General features: G+C 35.8%; 1 protein-coding gene across 3 annotated transcripts; it reads left to right on the top strand.

Moving 5' to 3' along the window:
• The first annotated feature begins 2,166 nt into the window (after nt 1-2,166).
• Nucleotides 2,167-25,497, top strand: LOC133778044 (phosphoglycerate mutase-like protein 1). Of its 3 annotated transcripts, none has more exons than XM_062217859.1 (9): nt 2,167-2,361; nt 2,463-2,558; nt 2,813-2,908; nt 3,203-3,282; nt 3,569-3,680; nt 3,877-3,951; nt 4,067-4,155; nt 6,482-6,607; nt 11,096-11,562. In XM_062217859.1, exons 2-9 carry the CDS (start codon nt 2,481-2,483, stop codon nt 11,151-11,153), a joined length of 714 nt encoding a protein of 237 aa, XP_062073843.1. In that variant the 5' UTR covers nt 2,167-2,361; nt 2,463-2,480; the 3' UTR covers nt 11,154-11,562. The 3 variants fall into 3 exon arrangements, with proteins under 3 accessions (XP_062073843.1, XP_062073842.1, XP_062073844.1); XM_062217860.1 differs by lacking the exon at nt 11,096-11,562 and adding an exon at nt 25,287-25,497 and having other exon boundaries at nt 2,168-2,361; XM_062217858.1 differs by lacking the exon at nt 11,096-11,562 and having other exon boundaries at nt 6,482-10,000.
• Nucleotides 25,498-26,182: the final 685 nt, after the last annotated feature.

The following is a 26,182-nucleotide window of genomic DNA, read 5'->3' on the forward strand; positions in this document are numbered from 1 at the left end:
GCGATTCAGCAAACCCCCTAAGGCCTTCTGGGTTCATGCGGGCTGCAGCGCTTAAGAACAGCGTCGCGGCGTTACCCCGTGAACCCAGAGTTCCTAGGATTCCAGAAATCGCAAATCCTTCCCAATCCACCGCAAACTCGATTTCTAACCCATTTCAACCACAAAATTACACCAGCAATACAAAACTACCACAAAGTAATCATCAAAACCCTCTAAACACCATCAAACTCAGAAATCTAAGATTTCAACCAAAATACCAAAAATAATAAACTAAAGGCTTGAGAATTGAGATTACCTCCTGGAATTCGAGCTCCCCCACCTGGATCCTTTAGTTTGATAGCCTCTAATCCCCAAAGCCTAGCTCCCAATTCCCACCAAGGACAACCCTAAGTTTGAAACTCAGCAAATTCCTTTCACAAACTTGAGAGAACCACTTGCAAGGGAGAGAGAGAGAGAGGAACGTGAGGGAGAGAGAGTGGTTTGCTAAGGGGATTCTTCTATTTGGTTCTAGACTTCCTAAAGTCTCTAAGTAGCTAAGGCAGTCCAAGGCTAGGGAAAAGACCAAATTGTCCCTAGCCTCAACCTTGACTCCCTCACGCCCCCAAGGGAAAAACCGTCCATGTTCCACATTTCCTGCTAATCCTCAAGTAGCCACATAAATTCCCAATTAATCTCGACATACATAGATAATCACCAAATAACTACCCGTCACCCGATAAATCCCGAATACTCACTAGGTTTCCCAAAATACCTCTAGGCTCACACCGAGCCGGGTATTTAATCCTGTTGTTACTATTCCACTAATCCACTCACTAGGATCGTCTCGAACCACACATTTCAAAGATATCCCCATAACACTGGGGTCTCACTCACAACACATACATAATGCAAACGTACACTCAACGGGTCAAAAATTATAAATATGCCCAAAGTTACAGAAATTGGCCTACATGCATGTTTAATACACATAAACATGCATATCTAGTCACATTACCACACAAATCATTTATACCGCGTGATCATACATATATTCAACTAATTCTACCTATAAATCTGATTATGTCCTCCCGGCACAGTAATCAAAGCACTCGACCTTAATAGGAAATTTGGGACGTTACATTTTTTGTGCTTTCGAATGCCTAAAATTTACGTTTGGTTTTCATAGCTTCTGCTACATAACTAAATTTGCCAAGTTTTTCTTTGCCAAGCATGCCAAAATTTGAGTGTAAGATTCATAAATTAAACACATATGTCAGGTTATTCTAATGATAATTCATATCAGATTACTTTAATAGTAATACGTTACCCTTCTATTAGATCACGTGTTTACTTTAATAGTAATAAGTTATCCTCCTAGTAGGTCACGACTTAACTCAATTTTGACAAAAAAAAAATCATTTATAAAACTAAAAAATATGTACATTAAAAAGAAAATCTAAAAAGAAAACCTACCTAAAAAAATTCTTGAAAAAAATTAGGGCAAAAAAGAATTAAAATAAATCATTTTATAAAAAATATAAAGTACAAATATAACAAATAAAAATAATAAGTCAAAAGATTAAAAAAATAATATAAAAAATAAATTGAATTACAAATTTAACCTTAATAAGTGAAATGACAAATTCCTTAAAAATAATAAAAATATTAAACAACTAAAACTTGATCAAAATATATCAAATATGAAAAAGTTAATCCCGTATAATTAACTTATAAGCATAATTTTTTGGAATTTGTCTGACAAAAAAAGTAATCCAACTACAAAAAGAGTATTTTTGGTAAATACTCAGAATAGAAAAGGCCATTATACTCGCACCTATGGATAGACACCCATTAATTAAAAAAATTAATTTTTAAAATCATTTTTAACACTTTTTCACAATATTTTTTTAACATTCTTTTATTTATTTATTTTTTTTATCAATTTCAATAATTTTATATTATCTTGTTTTTATAATTTTTTTTAAAATAATGTATAATCTTTTTTATAAAATTCTTACTTTAATAAGTTATTATATATTGATTTTAATTTTTTAAATATTTAAAATATATATTATTTATATGTAGTTTTTAAAATATAAAATTGAAAAAAAATTAGAAAAATGTATATTATATATTAATTTTTAATAAAATTAGGTGTGCAAACATACTGCACCAAAACAAAAATCTATATTTTAATAGAACATAGAAGTGCATCGTCAATTCAAACAAAGCCTTCTTTCTTGCCTAAGGGAAAAATTAGTTTTACGCCTTCATACTGCTTAGCAAACGTTTTTCTGCTTCTGCTTATACTACTCTACTAGATAGTATAACTATTATCGGGTCCAGTTCTTCTTTTATTGTTTAGTCGAAGATTCGTTCATTGTAAGAATTATTAATTTCTTGGGTTGATTTTGTTTCAATTTTCCCATATATGTATATATCTGTGATCGATAGGTTATAATTTGTGCATTTTGATTTGTTAGTGTACAGACTGTTCAGTTATGGATGAGGTTGAGGATGCCGCCGCCGGTACTGGTCAAAGTCTCTACCCACTCCACCGTACTAAAACTCTTCATCTGGTTTGTCATCGTTCATCCATTCTTTTCTTTTTGTATATTATATAATTTTCTCTTTAATAATTGATATATTTAAGGTGAGCTCTGTCTTATCTATCTGAATCTCTATACACACTGTATGTAAGTAGGGTTATTGTATATCTGTATTCGTAAGTATATAGACTCTTAATCTGAAGATTCTTGAGTTCAAATTTCCTCACTCAAACACATTACATTTATAGATGTTATGCTCTTATATATTTATATAATTTATGAAGGTGAGGCATGCTCAAGGGCTTCATAATGAGGCAATAAGCAGAAAGGATCCTAAGCAATATTTTGATCCACAACTTACCCATCTTGGCTGGAAACAGGTATCTATTTTGGGCCCATTTACAGTCAAAATCCTAACCTAACTTATTATTTTGTACTTGGATTCCGAATCTCAAATTTTTTGTATTTAAGTCCCAAACTTCTTAAAATGTTAGGATTGTTTTGTGACAAAAATTCTTATTCTATATATTTCTTTTTTCTTTTTACATTTAGGTACCCAATTTTAAATTTCGATGTATGAGAATCAGTATCATATTACTATGTCCAAATATCTATTTGCTATTATATATGTGGATAAAGTTGCGTAATGTTATACATGGAATTGTGTGCTATAGGTTGAAAATTTGCGAAATCATATTGAAGAGTGCGGACTTCACAAGAAAATTCAATTAGTGGTGACTTCTCCTTTGTTAAGGTACTACTCAGACTTAAATATGATCCTCAATTATGAAGGGATTCTATTCTTTCATGTTTTATCGAGGAAGGTGGCTCATTGAATATAACTTCTGTATGTGGGGTTTAGATTAGTTTTTTTTGTTCTATCATTGTAAACGGTTTGGTTAGTCATTATTGATCATCTTATTTTGAAGATCTGTATTTGTCTTCGTGCATTTCAGACCAATATTGGACGGTGTTTCATTTTAACCAATAAATGAAATTCTTATTTTCTTTAAATGATAATAATGTCATATAATTTGTAGGACTATACAAACAGCAATTGGAGTGTTCGGAGGTCGTGAGGATGGCCGCCCTACAATTGAAAATCAAAACAGCCCACCATTTATTGCTGTAGAGCTTTGCCGAGAACTTTTAGTAGGTTTTTCAAGATCATTTTTTATTTTTATATATCAATGTTCATCTTATAAAACTTTACACTGATATATATATATATATACATGGCTTCTTAAAAAAATGAATTTAATGATCTTTATAGTTTTTTCATGCTAAAATAATAATGATAACCCAAAATTATAGTCTCTATATTATGTGGACTCTGTTCTATTGGCAGGGAGTTAAGCTACATGAGAAAAGAAGAAGTGTTAGTGAGTATCAATCTCTTTTTCCTACTATTGATTTTTCACTGGTGAGTCCTAATGGATTCTTCATTTTTTTGGTTTTCCTTTCTCCAATATTTATTATGAGTGGACATCAATATAATTAAAACCATAACTTACTATTTTTAATCATTTTCATTTTAGGTAGAAAGTGACGAAGATATATTGTGGAAGCCTGATATCAGAGAGACTAGAGACGAAATAGTAGTCAGAGGACAAAATTTTTTTAACTGGTAACTATTAACTCTTGTCATTATTTACATAACCAAATAATTGTTAGGAAAGTATTAAAATAATTATTTGTATATAGCCAAATCAAATCTTTATCTCCTTAAAATAATTACACCTCATCATTGGATGCTCAATGAAGCTTACGACGTTTATCTTCCAACATAAAGCAGTTCAATGAGTAGCAGCTAAGCACTTTTGCTACTACTCTAACTAAACTAAACTGAAAGTTTCCCACTAGAACAAGAAGAGCTCGAGCACCAAAAGGGTTGATCTTGAAATGGGACTCAACTAACCAATCAACTCCCTAACAGCCACATAGCTCTGAGGGAAACAGAATTTGAAAAAGAAAAAAGTGATTTTCAAATGATATATCAAATAAGGAGGAGCTTTCCAAAAAAAAAAAAAAAAAACGTGTTAGGAGTTTTATGTATTAACCTTGGAGCAGGGTGTTACAAAAACCATCAAGTGTATGTTACAAAGCCAACTAACTTGCAGGAGTTACATAAGCTATTATACAACATTCTTTTGGGCATAGAAGATGAGTTCGTGATCTTGGCGTGTTGTCTTGAACCGGTTTAGATTGTAAATCCGACTTGATCTAATCCAATATGACATGTAGTCGATTATGACAACATCTAAAACATAGAAAATTAATTCAAGCAATATAATATAATTATTTGCAACTACAAAAACAAGTAGAGCAACACAAAATATGTGTGCAAATTGAGAGTGTCTATCATTAGTCTAACTTATATCTATAAAATATGAAATTAGGTGATATACCCAAACCAAGTCTTGTGTGTCACACAATCTTCTTAAAACAATTATGCCTCTTTACGGAGGTTGAGGATTGTTAAGGCATCGTTTTTCATGATAAATTGATTCAAAGAACAGTAGCCAAGAACTTTTGATATTAATTTGTTGGAGATAAATTATAGTAAATGACCCAAAGTAATAGCATAAGCTAATGTTCTCATTTTTAAAATTGTAGATGAATGAATTTTTTACATTGTTGATTACCTAAATTGCCAATTTCTATAATTTATTTATTTATTTAGGAGCGTATAAATTTAATATAGTGGTATATGTATATTAGTTTTTATTTTAAAGTTATATTGATTTTTTTAAGTATTTTATGGGTTGTTGGTGTATTATTTTTCAACTAGTGTATATATTTTTTGTGGTATGGTATATCAATTTTTTTTTTGATGATATTTAGTTTCTATCTTATTATATATAATAGTAGTATATAATTTTGTATCATAGTATATACAATTTTAATGATAGTATATAATTTTGTTAGTATACTATATACATTTTTTAGTAATAATTTTGTAAGTTTAGTTGGTATATTATTTTTCAACTCAGTATATGTATTTTGTGCTATGGTATATTATTCAACAACCTATATAAAAAAAATCAAAATAATTTTAAAATAAAAACTAATATACATGTACCGTTATTAAAATATTTAGAACAAAATAGTAATTTACTAAATAAAATATTTGGTAATATGTAATATTAAAAATATGATTAGATTATTTTATTAAAAATATAAATATTTACTTACTTTCACACACTATTTCACTTGCCCAAAAACTACCATTAAGATCACGAACAAAACTAGGAGATTCAAGGAGATTCAACCAAGAGGGTTGATCTTACAAGGAGATTCAACCAACCAATCAACTGCCTAACAACCAAAAATCTCTTAGGGATGAGATTTTAAAAAAAATCAGAAGTGTGATTTTCAAATGGTATATCAAATAAAAAGGAGGAGCTCTTCTTTTATAATGTACCTTAAACTCTAAATATATTTTGAGAGATTTATGCATTAACCATCAAGTGATTCTAAAAAGCCAAAAAAGCGTTCAAAGTTACATAAGCTCTTCTAGAATACTCTTTGGGTATTTTTGAGAAAAAATGAAAACTGCGTTACTAATAAAGCCCAATGCTGGATATGCCTTTTGGGCTGGCATTCATGTATGCAGGATGTTCAAGCACACAATAATCACATGTTAATCCATGATTTGATTTCTTGGGAGTGCAATTTCTTGTTTGTGATTTGGAGTTCTGCACTTATATATTTGGAAAGGCGCTCGCTCGTTTTACAAAATGTAGACTACGACAAATCTCATTTATCTTACTTATCATTTGCCTCATAACCATTTTGATCATATAAATATTCAATTTTAATGTACTCACGAAGGAATAAAGATACATTACTAATAAAAAGCGAGTCACCCAAAATTATGCCTCAAATGATTGCTTAGTGGTATTACACCTTCCCCCAATGTCATAAAAACACCTATTTTCAAATTGGTGCAGGTTGTGGACCCGAAAAGAGGAGCAGATTGCAATCGTTACCCATTTTATATTCTTATTTGAGAATTTAAGGGCTTTCTGCTCCAATAAGGACTGTCATCCTTCCGTGACAACCGAAATAAGTGCAAGGTATAGTATTCATTCCTTTAATTTAGTCCAAGTAACTTTTTTTTTTCTTTTTATAAAAAAAACTTAGTCTAAATAAATGGTGTCATTAACTCTTAATCTTATTTCTTTAAAAAGTATTCTTATTCTTACCATTTCCACGTCTAAATCTCCAAGTATTACTGTTTACGTTGTCTAAAAAACTAAGACATTCCTAATTTATAGTCAATATTTACACAAAAATGATATCCGTAAATTTTAATTTAATTTGTGAGACCTTGAGCATTAGTCAGTAAAAAAATGATAAACGTTGTATACATTCGATAGTAACAACAAAAAATTACACAATAGAACAACTAGTCATTTTGTCCATCTGATTTTTTTTATTCTTTATTCAAATGCTGTCTAAAAGACATTCTAATTTTATTCTTAATTTTTACATTGATTATGCCAATCTCTCTTTACCTATAATAATATATATATATATATTTATATAAATAAGTATCTTCGCTACCCTTTAGTATTTTAAGCACATCATAAATTACAACTCTATATTTTTTTTCATTAATGTGTATATTGTAGTTACACAGGGCTTCTCACAAATTTTTAAAAAATTCTGAATAATTTAGAATGTCGGAATCATGATTCAAATAACTTGTTGCTCGAGTACTTATTTCGATATTTATATACGTGTACAACAAACTATTTGAATCATGATTTTGTTATCCTAAATTGTCCGGAATACTGAATAATTTATGGTAAAACTCTTATAATTACATTACATATCGTCATGTAAAAAATATAAAGTTGCAACTTATGTATATACTAAAAGTACATATAGGTAGTGATTATTACTTAATAATTTTCTCTATATAAAAATATTAGGAGTGTTCGTAGTGCGAGCGGTGCGGTTTTTTGCCAATTTATTAGACTGCACCGCATATGCAGTTTGAACAATTTTCTAAACCGCAACCTGCATCACATAGACCTCAAACTGCACTGCAAAAATGTGGTGTGGTGCGGTGTGGACGGTTCATACCTATCACCAAATAATTTAACAATTGAATATTATAATTAATAAAGATTCATAATAAAACTCATAACTAAAAATTGTTTAACAAAATAATAAATATATTACAAACTAATAAACTTTTTGCAAAATAATAAAAATACAATAAACTAATAAAAAAAATAGAAGTAAAGATTTTAATTAAGGAGGATTATCTTTAGGTTGAAGTAGAATATATGTTAGCATCTTATGAAATATGATAATTTTTCTAGATATTGTGTATATTATACTATATAAATATATATATCCATTAAGTTTAAATGTAGTAAAATTGAAAAAGTATATATAAAAAAATTAATATATATATAATTATGTGGTGAGATGCGGTTTAAAATCATTTATGAAATTCAAAACCGTAAACTATACCGCACTGCGCGGTTCGGCCAAAATAGAAACTAAAACCACACTGCGAAGGGTTCTAAATCGCAAATTGTTGTGTGGTGTAGTATGAGCGGTTTGTGTAGTGGGGCGGTTTGATCAACACCCCTAATAAATATAAATAAATCTAAACTAATGTTAGTTTTATTAACTTTTATAAATATAAATAGTTTGTCGTAGAAATTTTATTAGTTTGTTGTGAGCGTTTTATATATTTCATCATCCCACACACAAAGGATGACTTTGATACGTGGCCTATAACTTTTAATATATTTTAAAATTATTTTTAATTGAGTATTATAAAAGTTTATTAAATAAATTTTAAATAATGCTAGATAACAAGTGTATTTTACATAAAAATGTTATTTAAAAAATCAATACTTTAAACAAAGTAACTAATACATTCCACAATGTTACATAAATAGATTCGTCTTGTATTTTTCAAATGCGAAAGTATTAATGAAATGTGCATAATGAAGTTTTTTTAACTAGATATATTTTTCAATGGCTACTCAATCTTTTTTTGGATAGTTGAATGTAGGAAAGAAATTAAAAAAACAAATGCTAATAAAGAAAATTAAAAGAAATGAAATGGAATGGAATAATTTGATTTTCAAGGATGTCTATAGATGTCAATCCCTTTTTTAGTGTGAAAAAAAGAACTAAATTGCAATACTTACCGCATCGAAAGAAAAATGGAACATTTAATTTATTTGGCAATGATAGACATAGCAATCTTACTAAGAGACGATAGAAGGAAGTAGAAGCGAGTATTTTACAACAATAATGGCATGTTTACTAATGGCAATAATAGACATAGGAATCATAGGTTAGGTGGTGTAATCATTCCCTGTTAAATGACAAATAAGACCCAATATTTTGTAAAACAGAACAAAATAGTTTTTTGAGTCCAATTTTGGTCAACCAATTTTTAAATATGATTAAAATATCCTCAATTTTTTTAATTAATGAATTAAAAAACAAATAAAAATAAGAAATTAGAAAGTTTATTTTAAAAATAAAATAGTTTTATTTAAAACCTATATTCATTAGAACTTAAAAATAATTAAAACAAACTTTCCCAAAAATCTCCTCCCTCCTTCTACTTCTTCTAAGCAGAACCCAATGCCCAGAAATCCAATGCCCACGACATGAACGTCAAGCACTGAGCAGAACCCATTCCGATTCTGGCCATCCACGACTTTTTCCTCACCTCCTTCCTCGGCGCCTTTTGAACGACGATCATGACCAGAGCCAACTTCCACGCCACGATGAGACCCATCACCATGGCGATCGTCACTGCTGAGGCAGCTTGGACTAGGAGCGAGACTCGATCCGCCACGAAGGATTTCACCATGGATGCCTCGTTGTTGAGGCGTGAGCACAACGCTTCACTCAAGTTCTTCTCTTGATCGAACCAAGCCGTTTCGAAGGTCAGGATCTTCTCCAGCATCCATATCCGGATCCGCTTCGTCAACCGCTCCCCCATGAAGGCGAAATTGTAGTGTTGGAGGAGATTTAGAATGATGGAGACAAGCAAGAGAAAGCATAAGATCAGGGTGATGGGGAGGAGGAGGCTAGGTAATGGAGAATTTAGGTTTCATTCTTAGTAGTCGAAGTTAAAGGCTAGAAGATCTGAGTTTGTGAGTGTTCAAAATCTCTTTTTGTTTCTTTTTCTTTTGGTTGAAAAGATTGTTGTTGCATCTGAGTTTTTGAACATAAACAAAGAACAAAAACAAAGAACATGAACATCTTCACCTCGGCTTGCTCAAACAGATCTAAGTTTTGAATTTTTTTAATTATTTGAGTAAAATCAGATCCGAGATATGAGATTTTGCGTTTTTTGTGTTGTGATTTGGTTGTGATGAAGAAGAGATGAACACTGATAGATGTGGGTTTTTTTAATATGAAATTTTGTGTTTTTTGTGTTGTTATTTGGTTGTGATAATGAGAAGATGAAAGATTGATAATTTTGGTTTTGTTTGATTTAGTTTCTGTTTTTTACTTTGTTTAATTTTCGTTTTAGTTTTTTTTAGATAAATAGGTTTTAATTTTTTTTAATTAAATTAAAAATATTAAAGTTTTTTTATATTATATTATTTAATTTAATTTTAAATTAAATTAAATTTATTTTTATATGAAAATCTATTATCAATTCATTAATTAATAAAATTCGAGCGCATTTTGGTCATATTTAAAAATTGGTTGACCAAAATCGGGCTTAGGGTATTATTTTGTTACATTTTACAAAATACGGGGTCCGATTTGTCATTTAACAAAATACATGGGCCGATCGAGTATTCGACCAAAATACAGGGGCCAAACTGGTATTTTCCCATTTTTATTTATTAATAGAAATATTTTATAGAACTCACATGAATATGGGAGAAAATAATGGGAACTCTTTTCCTCCCATTTTCTTAAGTAATCACATTACCATTTTTCTTTAATTTAATTTATTTTATTATTATTAAAAATTTAAAGATAAATTTACCCTCACAAAATCTTTTCTTTAAAAAATAAACATTTTCTATAAAGAACAATTTAGTCAAATTAAAATATTTCGATTATCTTTCCTAATTATGTAAACAAAATAAAATGTTTATGATTCCCTTTGTGGTTAGTTTAGTAAACAACATGATAAATTAATGATTTCTATTCTTTAATATTCTATTCCCATTCATTTCTCTCATTGATTTATTCCGATTATGATTACATTTTAGTAAACGTGCCATAAGATTTAAATAGATATAGAAATGAAATATTATGGGTGAACATTTGATCTGAAAAACTCGTAAAATTCGCAAACCCGCTCGACCCGCAACCCAAAAACCCGATTTTTTGCAAAACCCGTCCAATTCGGGTAAAATATGGTCCGAACCCGACATGGTTCGGGTCGGGTTTTGAAAGTAAGGACACACGGGTTCAGGTGTATTCGGGTTACACCCAAACCTGAACATAATTTAAAAAAAAATAGCTAGAGATTAATACATTTTAAATTTTTTTTTACTGTTTACCCAAAAACGATCCCTGATGACATGGCAGGATTGACTTACACGTGGCAGGTACATGACAGCTTTAGGTAAATGCATCCTAATCGGCCCTCGACCAGAAAGTTGTTGATTTGTCAAGCGTCATACTTATATGCGACCAGCCTGATCACATACTTCTTTTTACTTCCTTTATTCATGCAAATATATATAATTATGCATTAATTGTAAGTTCTTTTATTACCTAGATACGTAAGTCTTAATGGTAATTAAGGCCCATCGGCCCATGTAATCTTCTTGAGCCTATAAATAAGAATGAAAGGGCTCAAGGAAAAGGACTTTTGGAACTTTTGGTCTTTGTACTCTGAGAGAAAAATAGAGTGTGATTATTCACTGAAGTTGTAATCTTCCCAAGGCTGGTGAAACTCGTGAACCCTAGTTCATTGATCACAATATTAGAATTCTACATCAATAAGAACAGTAAGTGGACGTAGGCCATTACCATCCAATTGGGGCCGAACCACTATAAATCCTTTGTGTTACTTATTTTTCCATTTGATTTTTCTTCTTGATTTCATCTCATTTCATATCGTTTATCAGACTCTGTGTCGTTGACTAATTTGAGGGTCAACATTTTGGTGCTTTCATTAAGAGTTGAACTCAAGACTTCAAGAAAATTAAATGGCTAAAACATCCAGGAAGACGGGGCAGACTTCTGGCGCCGCATCCACTCAGCCTCCTCCACCAAATGTGGCTGAAGATGAACTACAATTGGATTTTGAAGAGGAGGAAATGGATTCTAAAACCCTGAGGACAACACTTAGTGCGTTGCAAGAAGAGTTGGCCAATCAAGAGAATGCGGCTGAGACATTGGCGTTGCAACAGAGGGAAATCGAGCGTCAACGTCAAAAATTGAATAAGCGGCAGGCGGACATGGACCGCCGGTAGCGAGATGCCACTACCGCCTTAGAAGCAGCCATTCAGTTGGCCCGGGGACAAGCTGCGCCGAATTCTCAACCAGATCAGCCACCAAGTGCACCACAACAACAGGCCCCAAACCCAAGTCCTCCGCTTCAACCGGCAAGCCCTCAAAGGCCGGAGCAACCACATGCTGCTCAACAGGATATCCCATATTAGGATCCTGAGCAGCAGCCACATTCTCGTGCTGGTCGAGATAATCCCCAACGTCAAAGGTAGAATAAGGCCGGGCAGCCTCCCCGAAGCCCTAGACGCCCAACGGTTGAGGAACCAAATCCACCGAGCAAAGGGCAATGTCCTTCTGCTAACAGAAGACACGTCGAGTCAGGCTTTGTGGTCAGGGGACCCCCATGACATAATAATGACCGGGGACCCACCGACCAACGTAGGCCTCCCCCTGACACTCGAGAGATGCTAGCTAGAGGAGGAAATAGTGCGACTAGCCGGTCGCGCCATAGTCGGTCGCATTTCAGGGACGGTCATGATTATAATGAAGCTGATTTCAGCAGAGGGAATGCTGGTCGAGGTCAAGGAGAAAGAGGTGGGGAAAGGAATCCCCCACCAAGAGAAAATAGGCCTGTGAGCCAGAACGCTGTGGGGCAGCCTAACGTCTTTGATCGGTTGGGCGCTAGTGAGCAAAGACGCAGAGATGATAACCTAAGGGACATGCTCAACGACAGGCGCGGGAGGCATGATGAGTACGCTCCCCTGGCACTAGTCGCCCGAGCGATCCCAGACGCCGTGCAGGTCCAGATCGATGCATTAAACTAGGCTGTCCAGCAGCTGGTAGGGAGCCGGACATCCTACATCGAGTATGATCGGAGAAGGGGCACTCCTTTCATACAGAGAATAGCAATGGCGGAAACCCCCAACAAATTCAAGATGCCAGTACTGCCCAATTTCGATGGATATGGGGACCCAGTATCTCACATGAATAAGTTCGAGATACAGATGGACATCCAAAACGTGTCGGATGATGCTTGCTGTAGGATCTTTTCGACCACCCTATCTGACACTGCTCAGGAGTGGTTTTTTAAATTCCCTCATGCTAGCATAGTATCATGAGAAATGTTCGTGAAGGAATTCTACGGGCAATTCTATGCTGGTCGTGTTCACTCGACTGAAGCCAACTAGCTGGTCGAGATACGCCAGAAGGAGGAAGAGTTCTTAAAGGAGTATGTCCAGCATTTTATGCGAGCCACAGTTAGAGCTAAAACAGTTGGTGATGAAGGCAAAATGATGGCCCTTACTGCTGGGGTGAGGCGTCATTCTCCCCTCTGGAATAGATTAAGGAAGAATGGGGTAAAAAGTACCCAGGAATTCCTTGATTGAGCGGACCGGTACATAAAGCTCGAAGATGCGATTGCCAACGAAGGGAAATCGCATGCGAAAGACAAGGGGCCAAAGGAAGATCTCGCTAAAGCCACCAACGGGTCAGATAAACCCAATGGCAACAGCAAAGGCAACGGGAATGGTAAAAATGGTGGAAATAGGGCAAATAATGAGCCTTCGATGTCCAAGAATAAGCGCCCTAAGGGCAATAGGTACGAGCCAAGGTTCATCAATTATATGACCCTTGTCGAAAGCAGAGCGGAGGTGTACTAGGCGACCTGCTCCAATGTCCCTTATAAGTGACCAGCGCCTATAAGAAAGGATATCTCCAAGAGAGATACATCAAAGTTTTGTCGTTTCCACAACGACTATGGTCATGACACTAATGAGTGTAACTAGCTGAAAGATAAGATTGAGTTCTTTATCAGACAAGGGCACCTAAGGAGATACGTACGAGCCACAGGAGGTTCTCAGCGAGAGGCTTAAGGAGGCAACGAGTAGGCACCTGTACGCCAATGCTCGCCACCTTTATAGCCAGCTCTCGTGGCAGGTACATTGTTAACCATCTGTGGTGGCCCCACACCTTGCAGGAGATAGTGGGAAGGCAAGGGAGCGATACGCTCGGACCTTATGCCACGACCAGGACATCGAGATGCTGAATGTGGAGGAGCGAACTCCCAAAAAAGCTCGAACAGAAGAAGAGCTGATAACTTTCTCCGAGCTTGACGCTCAGCATGTCTGATTTCCTCATTCGGATCCTCTAGTTGTGGACGTTCAGATAGCCAACATGATGGTCAAAAGGGTGTTAGTTGACACAGGGAGCTCAGTAAATATCTTGTACAAGTCTTCATTGGAGAGAATGAAGTTGTCAGTGAAGGGCCTAGAGCCATGCAATCAAACCATTTATGGTTTTTCTGGCGAAGGGTTTGCGCCAACAGGGTCGATTAGGCTTCCGATTACAGCAGGAACCGTGCCTGCGAACAGGACATTACTCACTACTTTTATAGTAGTTGATTGTCCTTCTGCATACAATGCTGTATTTGGAAGACCTATTCTGGTCGACCTGCGAGCTGTAACCTCGGTTTGGCACCTTGCCATGAAATTCCCAACTGATGCAGGGGTAGGATGCGTGTTGGGAAATCAACGAGAAGCGAGGGAATGCTATAATTTCTCGATTACTAAGGCAAAGAGAGGTGGATTGAGGGAAGTCGCTGAAAAAGAGCTGAAATTGGCCGATGAAATACAAGCCCAATCAGGTGAGCGCGTCACCAAATAGGGTGTTGCCCAAAGCAAGGATAGGGATTTAGATCCTCACTTTGGGGATTTTGATGAAGAAGTAGGACCAATCGAGGATTTAGATCCTTGCTTTACTGTTGTCTCTAAGTTTTTACCAACTTTCACAACCCTGGTCGGATCTGCCTCATCGAGTTGAACCTCAAAGAGGTTTAACTCGATGAGGCAGATCCGACCAGGGTTGTGAAAGTCGGTAAAAACTTAGAGACAACAGTAAAGCAAAAGCTGGTAGAATTTTTAAAGAAAAACCAGGAAGTCTTTGCCTGGTCGCATAAGGACAGGGTTGGAATTGACCCATCAGTTATCAGCCATGTCCTGAATATAGATAAAAGCTTTCCACCAGTACAACAGAAAAGAAGGCTGCTCGACAAAAACAGATCGAAGGCTCTAAAAGACGAAGTCGAGAAGCTAAAGGAGAATGGATTCATCAGGGTAGCGTTTTATCCATCTTGGGTCTCTAATCCCGTACTAGTACCTAAGCCAAATGGAAAATGGAGAACATGTGTGGATTTCACAGACCTTAATAAAACCTGCCCAAAATATTATTTCCCGCTCCTTAGGATCGACCAGCTGGTCGATGCCACTTCAGGACATGAGATCCTATCATTCATGGATGCATACTTTGGGTATAATCAGATAAGTATGCACCCACCTGATGAGGATCACACTAGCTTTCAAACTGATACATGGCTTTACTGTTACAAAGTAATGCCCTTCGGTTTGAAAAACGCTAGTGCTACTTACCAGCGATTAGTCAATCACATGTTCAAAGAGCTGATTGGTACAAACATGGAAGCATATGTTGATGACATGCTGGTTAAGTTGAAAAAGGCAGAAGAACACATATGGGACCTGCAAGAGTGCTTCAGTGTCTTGAACAAATATCAGATGAAGCTGAATCCCCTCAAGTGTTCCTTCGAAGTTGGATCAGGGAAATTTTTGGGATTTATAGTGAACTCACGAGGCATTGAAGCTAATCCCAAAAAAATCAAGGCCTTGGTCGATATGAAATTGCAAACAAAGATAAAAAGTGTTCAAAGCTTGACTGGGAGGATTGCCGCTCTAAGTAGATTTATCTCCAAATCGACGGACAAGTGCGTCCCATTTTTTAATATACTTAGGGGCAATAAGAAATTTGAGTGGACGGAGGAGTGCGAGTAGGCTTTCCAGGCCTTAAAGTCTCATATGTCGCAGCCACCAATCCTATCTAAGTCGGTTGAAAAAGAAACTTTGTTCATCTATTTGGCGGTCACAGAATGTGCTGCTAGTGTTGTCTTGATAAGAGAGGATGAAAATATGCAAAAAATTGTATATTATATAAGCAAAAGGCTAATAGGAGCAGAACTGCGGTAGCTGCCCATTCAAAAATTAGCCTACTGCTTAATCTTAGCCTCCAGAAAGCTGCGGCCATACTTTCAAGCTCACCCCGTCACAGTGCTAACTGACCAGCCCCTACGACAAGTTCTGCAGAAACCAGAGGCCGCTGGTCGATTATTAAAATGGGTAGTTGAGCTTGGGCAGTTTGAAATTTCTTACTCACCACGAGCAGCAATAAAAGGACAAGCTCTAGCAGACTTTATCGTAGAGCTCACTAGGCTTCCAAACAATGAATGAACAGAAGAGCCTGAGCCTCAAAGCCAAACTCCCTCTTGGAAGTTGTTTACAGATGGCTCTTCTAATGAACATCACGCTGGAGCCGGAGTAATTTTAGTGACACTTGAAGGACATCGATTCCACTGCGCAATCAGATTTGATTTCACAGTGTCTAATAACGAAGCTGAGTATGAAGTGTTGCTCGCAGGTTTACGATTAGCCAGGGACATGAATATAAAGTCACTTGAAATTTATAGTGACTCTCAGTTAGTGGTTAATCAGATTACCAGAGAATATCAAGCCAGGGGTCTGAAGATGGTTGCTTATTTGAACAAAGCAAATGATTTGTTGGTGCAGTTTGAAAGATATACTCTCCAACAAGTACCTCGCGACCAGAACTCAAACGCTGATGCTTTGGCCAAATTAGCAAGTGCAAAGGATGCTGACACCCTGAATATAGTGCCTGTTGAGCGGTTGTCCGCACCAAGCATCAAAGCAGAAGAAACCTCTATGGTAATTCAGGCAGCAGATACATGGATGGCACATTTCATTAAGTACTTGATGCACGGAGTGTTGCTGACAGACAGAAACAAAGCAAGAGCCCTTTAGAGGCAGGCTGCTTGGTTTATTCTAGTCGACAGAATTCTATACAGAAGAGGGTACTCAATGCCACTCCTAAGGTGTGTTTCAAAAGAAAAGGCCAATGAATTAATGCGAGAAGTCCATGAAGGTTTTTGTAGGGATCACGCTGGGGGGGGCAGAGTTTATCAAAGAAGATCCTAAGGCAAGGATACTTCTGGCCAACAATGAACGAAGATTCTGTGGATTTTGTTCGAAAATGCGACAAGTGTCGGAGATTCTCCAAGATACCACGAGCAGCCCCTAATGAACTAAAGCAGATGCAAAGCATGTGGCCATTCGTAGTGTGGGGAATAGATTTGATTGGGTCTTTGCCCACAGGAAAAGGCAACGTCAAATATGCCGTGGTGGCTGTTGATTACTTCACGAAGTGGGTCGAAGTTGAGCCACTTGCAACCATAACGACCAAGAAAGTGCTGGATTTCGTGGTCAAGAACATAGTATGTCGATATGGATTGCCAAGAAAAATTGTCTCAGACAACGACACACAGTTCGATAGTGATCTGTTAACAGATTTTTGCGAAAGGCATGGGATTATCAAAAGATTTTCTTCAGTCACTCATCCGCAGGCAAACAGCCAAGTTGAGGCTGTCAACAAGACACTAAAGGATATTCTGAAGAAAAGGCTTGGAGAAGCAAAGGGGGCCTGGCCAGAACAGTTGCCTGAAGTCCTCTGGTCGTACAGAACGTCACATCGAACAACAACAGGTCATACTCCATTTTCCTTGGCTTATGGATATGAGGCTATGTTGCCTGTTGAATTAGATCCGCCATCCCATCGACGGATGGCATACGACCAAGACACTAATAGCCAGTTATTAATGGAATCTTTGGATTTGGTCGATGAAAGGCGCGAGCAAGCCCAACTTCGAGTAGTAGCTTACCAACAAAAGGTCGCCCGGTATTTCAACTCTAAAGTACGTGAAAGAAAATTTAATGTGGGAAATTTGGTACTAAGAAGAGTTTTCCTTAACACCTGCGATCAAGCTGCTGGAGTACTTGGACCTAATTGGGAATGACCATATCAAATTGAAGAAGTCCTTCATCCGAGCACTTATAAACTTGCTCGCTTAAATGGAGATCTCATTCCTTGCTATTGGAATGGAGAACACATGCGCAAGTACTATCAATAAACAATTCTTCTTAAAGAATTAGCTTGTATTAAATTTACTTTTTACAAGTTTATGAACAAGGGTTAGTCAACCATGTGACTGATCACTTATAAGTGTAAGATCATATTTTGATCACTCGTACAGACACGATTGTCCATCTATTACGAGAAATAAAAGGGACTGTGCGCAGTTAGTCAATCTTGCCAATTATTGTATTTATTATAAGTATTTGCTCATTACGTGTGTTGTTTTGCTATATTATCGTTTTTCATATATCTTTATTACGAGCAATAATGTTCGAACAAGTCTTGGTCATGTCAAGTGACCGAGGACCTAAAGCTCCTCAATCACTTGGGGGGCATATAAGGTATCTAGTAAACAAAGCATATTGAAAAGTATATGTAAACACACGAGAAAAATAAGTGAAAGCATGCTACGGTACTTAGAGTATTTTTCAAAATTTTGTTTAAATTTTGTTAAATCAAACCAAAGTGCTATGCTAAGTTCGGTCATGCGAATAGATGTTATAATAAAATGAAAATATTATAATATCAAAAGAGAAATCCTTTACACCGTGAGCAATTACTGCTCGGATGTAATTGTCTGTTAAAAGGAAAAGCTGCCCGTGCAGCAATAAAAATATAAATTGTCTCGACATCACAAATCGTAGTTCGTGTGTCTTAAACTACAAGTTAAATTTAAATAAAAACAAATAAATTTATGAAGTGGCCGGAGGATCTTGTTAAGGCTTTTGTGGCTGCTGGTCGACTGTGACCCCAGCATCTTCGTTGGCACCCTCAATGCCTGTTGCTAGAAAGATCTCAGGAGACCTTTGAGCCTTCTCCTCCTCAAGGCGAACAACGCACCTCGCCAGCTCAGCCTGCCTTATATGATCTGGTAGGTAAGAAAAGTCAGCCTTGGGGTTGCATTTCCAAAACATATAGAAGCATAGAAATGCTGCTCCCTTGTATTTCTCGAGGTTGCGGGCGTTTGCCTCCTTAAGATCAGCAGTCTCCTTGCGGCTTATCTCCAACTCCGTTTGGAGTTTGGTGGCTTCCCGATAGTTGACCAGCGAGGCCTCCTTGTACTGCTCCTTGGAAGTAGTGATCTTAGTAATTGATGCTTCTTTCTTCTTAAGCTCCTCCTCGAGTGTGGCAAGTTTGGCCTCAGCTGTTTGCAGCACCTCAGCATGCTTCACCTCGACCTCCTTGAGTTGCTCGGCGTACTTAGCCTTGATTGTTTTGAGCTACTCGACATGATTGGCCTCAGCCATGCTGAGCTGATCACTAATTCTCTTTTCGAACTGAGCAGCCACTACTCTCGAGCGCCGTCAACCAGAGCTCATGGTGAGAACTCCCTGCGACCAGAATAAGGAAAAACTGTTAGTGGGAATAAATTGACAAGATAAATTAGTAAAGAGCGATAAGAACGTTGACTCACACTAAGCACTTCGTTTAGCGCACGGTTGAAGATCTGGTCGACCTCCAGATTCAGTCTCGTGAATGGCCTCTCGGCTGCGTCAGTGTTTTGTTAGCCTTGTCAGCCTATCCTTGGCTGAGCTGAGGACCACGTTCGTAAGAGCTTCTCCTGGAGCTTATTCTGGATGACCAGAAGGTGTCTGGTCAGTGGAAACTGGAGGAGTTATATCAGAAGGAGCTGTAAGAGGAGTCTGGTCGACTGGAGCTGGTGGATTTTGATTGACAAGAGTTGGGGAGGAGTCGTCTCTTTGGTAGGATTTGGTGCAAGAGGGTCTTCCGTTTGAGCCCTCTTTGCAGAAGGGTCGCTGCAGCCCTCCCCAGGACGGTGCCGGCTAGATTTTTTGTTGCTTGCCGGATTGGTGTATAGGTCGAAGGCTCTCTCGGCAGGCATGTCTGCAAGGAAGGAAACATACGAACAATCAGGCAATATAATTATAGGTGCTTGCTAAATCAAAGAAATGAGAGCAAAGAAATTATAAATAAAATACCCGAGCTACAACTACTGGTCGCTACATTATTTACCGTACTACTGCTACGCTCACTCTCTGGCTTGAAGAAGTCTGAATTTAAATTAGGTGTGCATTTAAAGTTGCTGTCCCCGTCAAATAAATGATAGGGAATGGGCAAATTGTCTAAGAGTGAGAAGTCAGTACCGTTCTCATCCGAAGACTCTAGAGTAGGCTCGGGGTGCTCAGAAGCCTTCTGCTTTCCCTTTCCTGGTGGAGCAGGGGTAGCAGTTGCACCCGGGGTGCTGGAAGGTGCCCTGTTAGTCACTCCCGTTGTCCTCATCCTCGGAGGTTGCGATACATCTTGGTGCTGCTCGAGAACTTCTCCACCGGTAGCACTCCCCGTAGTTGTTTCCCTCACATCCTAGTGAGGGGCCAAAAGGCCAACCAACCTTAGATTATTCTCTGTGACTAGCTCTTTGACGTTTTTTCTTCTTTCTATATTGGTCATACTGGCCAGGGATGCTGCTCGTATCTCCATCTCTGGAGTAGGAGCTGGTCGGTGCCATGGACCTGAATAACACCAAGGTTCTAAGGAGTGTGCAGAAAAGTTTAAGGAAATGAATGACTAGTGAATAAATAACTTACCTCCTTTAGTGAAGGCTAAATTGTTGGGGACCAGATCTGTTGTTAAAAAGTACTCCTGGAAGTACTTTCCCACGTTGGACTTGTGGGTAATATCACTCAGGAAAGTGCGAGCAGATTCCTAGTGATAGAATTGAAAGAACCCCGTGTTGTGTTTGGTTGGGGTTGGATTTGAGATCAAACAGATAATTGATCTCGTGTGGCGTCGGAACGGGCCACTTCTTGTGGTTGTAAAGAATATAGAGAGCAGAGAGCACTCTATATCCGTTTGGGGTGATTTGGAAGAGGGCGACCTCGAAATAGTTGGCCACCCCCTAGAAAAATGGATGAAGAGGCAAGGTTGCCCCTGCCTCAATATGATATCTCGACCAGTGCTGAAGGCGCCCCCAGGCAGGTTTGCCCACTGGTCGATGGATGGTTTGATTAGGGTTACCCCAGGAAGTCCGTACTTCTTGAGGTAATTCCCTACCATCCTAGCTGTAATATTGCTAGGAGGTGCAACGTACCATTTGACCTCTGGTCGAAGGACATCTCGAAGGCGGGCTTTTATTTGGATTTCTGGCTGGGAAGTGTTTTCAGATTGAGGGCTGGTCGATGGATTTTCAGCCCGAGGAGCAGGCTGTTCCGCAAGAGGAGTGGCTGTTTTCTTTCTCTTTTGAGCAATGGGTTTTACTCAACCCATGTTTGTTGGACTGATCGAAGGTTTATTTAAAGGGTTATGAGAAAAAGGAATTTCTAGGATTAGCAGCGAAGGCTATTCCTAATCTTCCAGTAACTACGTGAGCAAGTCGTCGTCGATCGGCCTCTCACCTCCCCACGGGTCGTGCATGAAAATCTACGAACAGAGAAGGGGAGATGAGAATCTACGGCCAAAAGACCAAGAAAGTGGAAAAGTTGGAATAATGTTGCTCGTGTATAAAAGTTAAGATTTTATACGACCAGCAGCATTCTAACAAAAACACTAAATTCTATGCGAACAATTTGGGAAATGGATTAAAGAACGGAAGTGAAAAGTTTTACAGGAAAAACTTTTCGACTCTGAAAGGGTGGGAAAAACCCAGTTTTTTCTACATGCTTAAAAATCGAATTTTTACTTCGATTTGACGCCCTAAATCAATAATCCTAACCCCCAAGTCAATTCTTGGGCCTCCTGTAGTGTTTTTTCCTTATCTAATTGTGCTCATATATACATACCCATTTACCCCAAAACAGTTTTTTTTTCCAAGAACATGCAAGAACTCAAAGGGCCGAAACAAATTTAAAACAGATATGGCATTTCAACAACTGAAACGTTCGAGAAACATACTTGAATAAAGATTGGAGCAAATTTCTGAGACGCTAAGTGGCTGGGCAGAAATTCCGTGAGTCGTCAAGATCGTCCGAGTTTCTGGGTTTTTTACGCTTTGTTCTTGAGGAGAAAGTGAAAGGTAAAATTAAAAAATGATTTTGAGGGGTTATTTATATTGGTCGTAGTGCAGTTACCAATGTAATGATGAGAGGTTATTTTTCGAGGCATGGGAAAACGTGACAGTCATCCAATACCTTTATGGGAAACTACAGTGATATGATTGGTTGCCTTTTTCGAGAAGGCATGGATGACTCTGATAGATTTGATAAGGCATACGAAAATTCGATTGTCTAAGTTTATTTTATGTTGGTCCCAGTAAAATAAACTTGAGGGGCAAATGTTTACCCAAAAACGATCCCTGATGACGTGGCAGGATTGACTTACATGTGGCAGGCACATGGCTGCTTTAGGTGGATGCATCCTAATCGGCCCTCGACCAGAAAGATCTTGATTTGTCAAGCGTCATACTTATATGCGACCAGCCTGATCGCATACTTCCTTTTACTTCCTTTATTCATGCAAATATATAATTATGCATTAATTGTAATTTCTTTTATTACCTAGATATGCAAGTCTTAATGGTAATTAAGGCCTATCGGCCCATGTAATCTTCTTGAGCCTATAAGTAAGAATGAAATGGCTCAATGAAATGGACTTTTGGAACTTTGGTCTTTGTACTCTGAGAGAAAAATAGAGTGTGATTATTCACTGAAGTTGTAATGTTCCCATGGCTGGTGAAACTCGTGAACCCTAGTTCATTGATCACAGTATTGTAATTCTACATCAATAAGAACACTAAGTGGACGTAGGTCATTACTATCCAATTGGGGCCGAACCACTATAAATCGTTTGTGTTACTTATTTTTCCATTTGATTTTTCTTCTTGATTTCATCTCATTTCATATCGTTTATCAGACTCCGTGTCGTTGACTAATTTGAGGGTCAACATTTACCAATGCCCAATTTTGTAAAAAAAAAAAAAGTGAAAAGTAAAAAGATAAAAAATAAAAAAAGTGTAAAAAAAAAAAGGTATTTTTGAATTTTTTTTACCAAGGTCTATTTTCGGCCCAAAGCCCATTTTTGGACCAATCCCACCCGAAACCCGACCCCACCCGATTCGACCAAACCTGACACTCAAAACTCGAAATTACCCCAAAAATTGAAAACTTCGGAGCGGGTTCGGTACTCTATTTTTCCACTCGAAACTCGCAAAACCCGAACCTGATGCACCAAAAACCTGAAAATCCGACCCGTGTGTACCCCAATGATATATATATATATTTGTATATATTGCAGGAACACTAGATTTAGCTTTAGTGATAGCAAAAGAGAGGCTTCAGCAATATTTTGAAGGACACCCCATCCCCGTACTAAAGAATTATCCAACACTGCAAATATTGGCGAAAACAGATTTGTCATGCAAATTAACAAAATGAGTCGTAGAATTTGGAACTTGTGAAATCAAATTCATGTTCAAGAAGGCAAAGAAGGATAGGTTTTGGCAGACTTTCTAGTAGAAATCTACTGTTTTGAACCAAAGATGATTGAAGAACTACACGCCGTGGAAGATAAAATGGATCGTGACATTAGTACAAACAAATCTTTTAATGTTTTGGGATTTGGTATTGGGGTGGTTCCAGATAGAAAAAGCGCCTGCCTTGATTTCCTTAATACCAACAACAAAGAAGAATATGAGATTTTGCCATATGATTTGGAGCAGGCCAAATGCATTCGTATAAATAAAGTCCAAGTGAAAATTCATTTAGACCTTATCACTAAACCAAAACGTTTGACCACGAAAAAATTATGCTACAGAAAACAACAGATGAAGGAGTATCATGAGAAACTAGCCAAGATGGCTTCATATGGGGAATGCACAAATATGGCACAAAAATAAATAGTAACATTTGATGACATGTCAGTTTAAAAAATATTTAAAAATAATTTTTTTATTAATTAATTGATTTTAAATTAAAAAAATAATATACATATTTTCTTAATCCAAATATAATTGTAAAAAAAAAAAAAAAATATTTCTAAAATAAATTAAATTAAAAAACTCAATCAAATCTATTATTTCAAATGTAGATAATCAAACACATTTAGAAATCATTCCAGCAAAAAAATTTAAAATTTTAATTTAGTTTAGTTCAAAATATAATTTAGTTTAGAAATATTGATTTTAATTTTTTTAAACTATATTTGGATCAAAAACTATTTATGTTTCTTGATTTTTCATTTTTTGGATTTTATATAATTTAATAAATTTAAAATCAATTTTATTTATTTTTTTAAATTTAACATCAATTAATTATTAAAAAAATTATTTTTAAATATATTTTAACTATCACGTCAACAAACCATTACTATTTTGGATGGAATGAGCAAAAATTTACAAATGTTATAATTCAGGTAGTATTTTTGACAAGTAAAAAAATTCGGAGTTAAAAATCTACAAATGTTATCGTTCGGGGGAAAAATCATTTTGTCCTTATAAAATAGATAATCAACAAGTTATTAAATACTTGACTAATATTAGGATTTTTGTTTATTTTTTGAAAAATAATAATTTATTAATACTTTAAAAATTTACTAATATTCAATTCCATTCATGTTTATTTCTTATAATATTTTTAATTATTTTTTTATAAGACAAAAAACAAAAATAAAATAGGCATTGTATATGGGTGAGGCTTAGGCAAATGCTTAGTTTGCCTAATGGCAAAGCTGCCCCGATCACAAATATCAATTAGTAAGAATAGCTCCAACAAATATTTATGATCGATACTGAACTAGAATGGACGAATCCTATAATTAGAAACTTGATAATAGGGGTGTGCAAAATATGTAAATAACTGACTAAATTAACCAATTTACTTGTAAACAACTGTCAAAAATTGAATATTCAATTCTAATATGATTGGATTGGATCTAAAATTTTAAATTCTAATTGGGATTATTCAATTGGCGGATTGCATTTGTCAAATCCAATATAAACAATTGATTCAATTGTATATATAATTAATATTTAAAAAATATTATTGGTAAATATACTTATTTTTTTACTTTTGTAATTGTTATTGGATGATAGACTAATAATTGGTTGGTTATGTTGTTTAAGGCCTATTATTAGACTACTAATAAAATCTGAATGCATTGTTTGATACTTTATGAGATGTTTGCGTCAATTTATAATATGATATGTTATAGAGAACTAATTAACTAGAATAGAGTGGGAGAGAGAAAAACAGTAGAATCATCACAACTAAAAAAATCCAAACTAAAATGAACTATTTTACTTTATTAGTTTTCCTTTATAGTAACCATTTTGATGTGAACAATTTTGGCAAAAAAGTACCTCAATTACATACTGAGATGACTAATTTAAATGATTGGCTGTAGGTTTGACAACTGTGAGCTTCGTTCAATAGTTATTGTTGATAAGAGGTAAGATTATTGTCTCCAAATTCTTGAAGTAATTAATTAGTTATCAATTTAATTCTTTTGAATAGAATATTTTATGACACATTATAATTATTATGGATGTTTGACTTAAGTACAAACTTTATATTATGGGAAACACAAAAGAATATAATTTTAGAACGGGTATTCTTGTAAGGCACTTAGGGTTACGAGTACTCAAAGATATGACACAGTATTATTATTGATACAATTTAGTAGAGAGTCTCATATATTTTAATTTAATTTAAAATATATGAAACTTAATATTTATTTGTTTCGATAACAATATAGGTTGCGTAAGGTACTGTTTAGCATTTCTCTTTTTAGGATGTCTTTCATGATAGCATCTTTAATATATTGTTTAATAAATGGTGCAATCCTATATTTTAACATTCACAAAAATGTATCAATAGTGTGCTAAAAATTAGGTTAAATTTAATATAAAATATAACATGTGCCATACTTAGCAAGCAAAATAAATATATTTTTTTTAGTTAAAATACCACCATTAGAATTTTTTTTTATATTTTTAAAAAATATTAAATTATCATTAATGATGATAGTTTTTATATAAAGTATTGGAGCACAATGTCAACTGTCGCGTCAAATTTACTATTTATCTAATTTTTGTGGTAAATTTAGTACTATTTTTAGATATTACATTGGAGAAGGTCTTAATTAGTTAGTAAACAGCTAGCAACGTTGTTAGGAGGTTTATTACTCAGCTCACAAGCTGTTGACGGTAAGAACTCGTCAACTAAGTTGAGTTGGAAAAAATTGCAAAGTAAAGATTACCAACAAGAAAGCTTTAAAAACTTAAATAATAACTCAAGAAC

This window comes from Humulus lupulus, chromosome 5 (genome assembly GCF_963169125.1).
Source record: "Humulus lupulus chromosome 5, drHumLupu1.1, whole genome shotgun sequence".
Taxonomy (NCBI): domain Eukaryota; kingdom Viridiplantae; phylum Streptophyta; class Magnoliopsida; order Rosales; family Cannabaceae; genus Humulus; species Humulus lupulus.

Excerpts from the sequence above, each read along its gene's own strand:
- LOC133778044 (XM_062217858.1), top strand. The coding sequence starts at position 2,481 with ATGGATGAGGTTGAGGATGCCGCCGCCGGTACTGGTCAAAGTCTCTAC. Across the intron at positions 3,952-4,066 it reads CTACTATTGATTTTTCACTG|GTAGAAAGTGACGAAGATAT; the intron begins GTGAGTCCTAAT and ends TTTTCATTTTAG. Across the intron at positions 4,156-6,481 it reads GGACAAAATTTTTTTAACTG|GTTGTGGACCCGAAAAGAGG; the intron begins GTAACTATTAAC and ends AAATTGGTGCAG.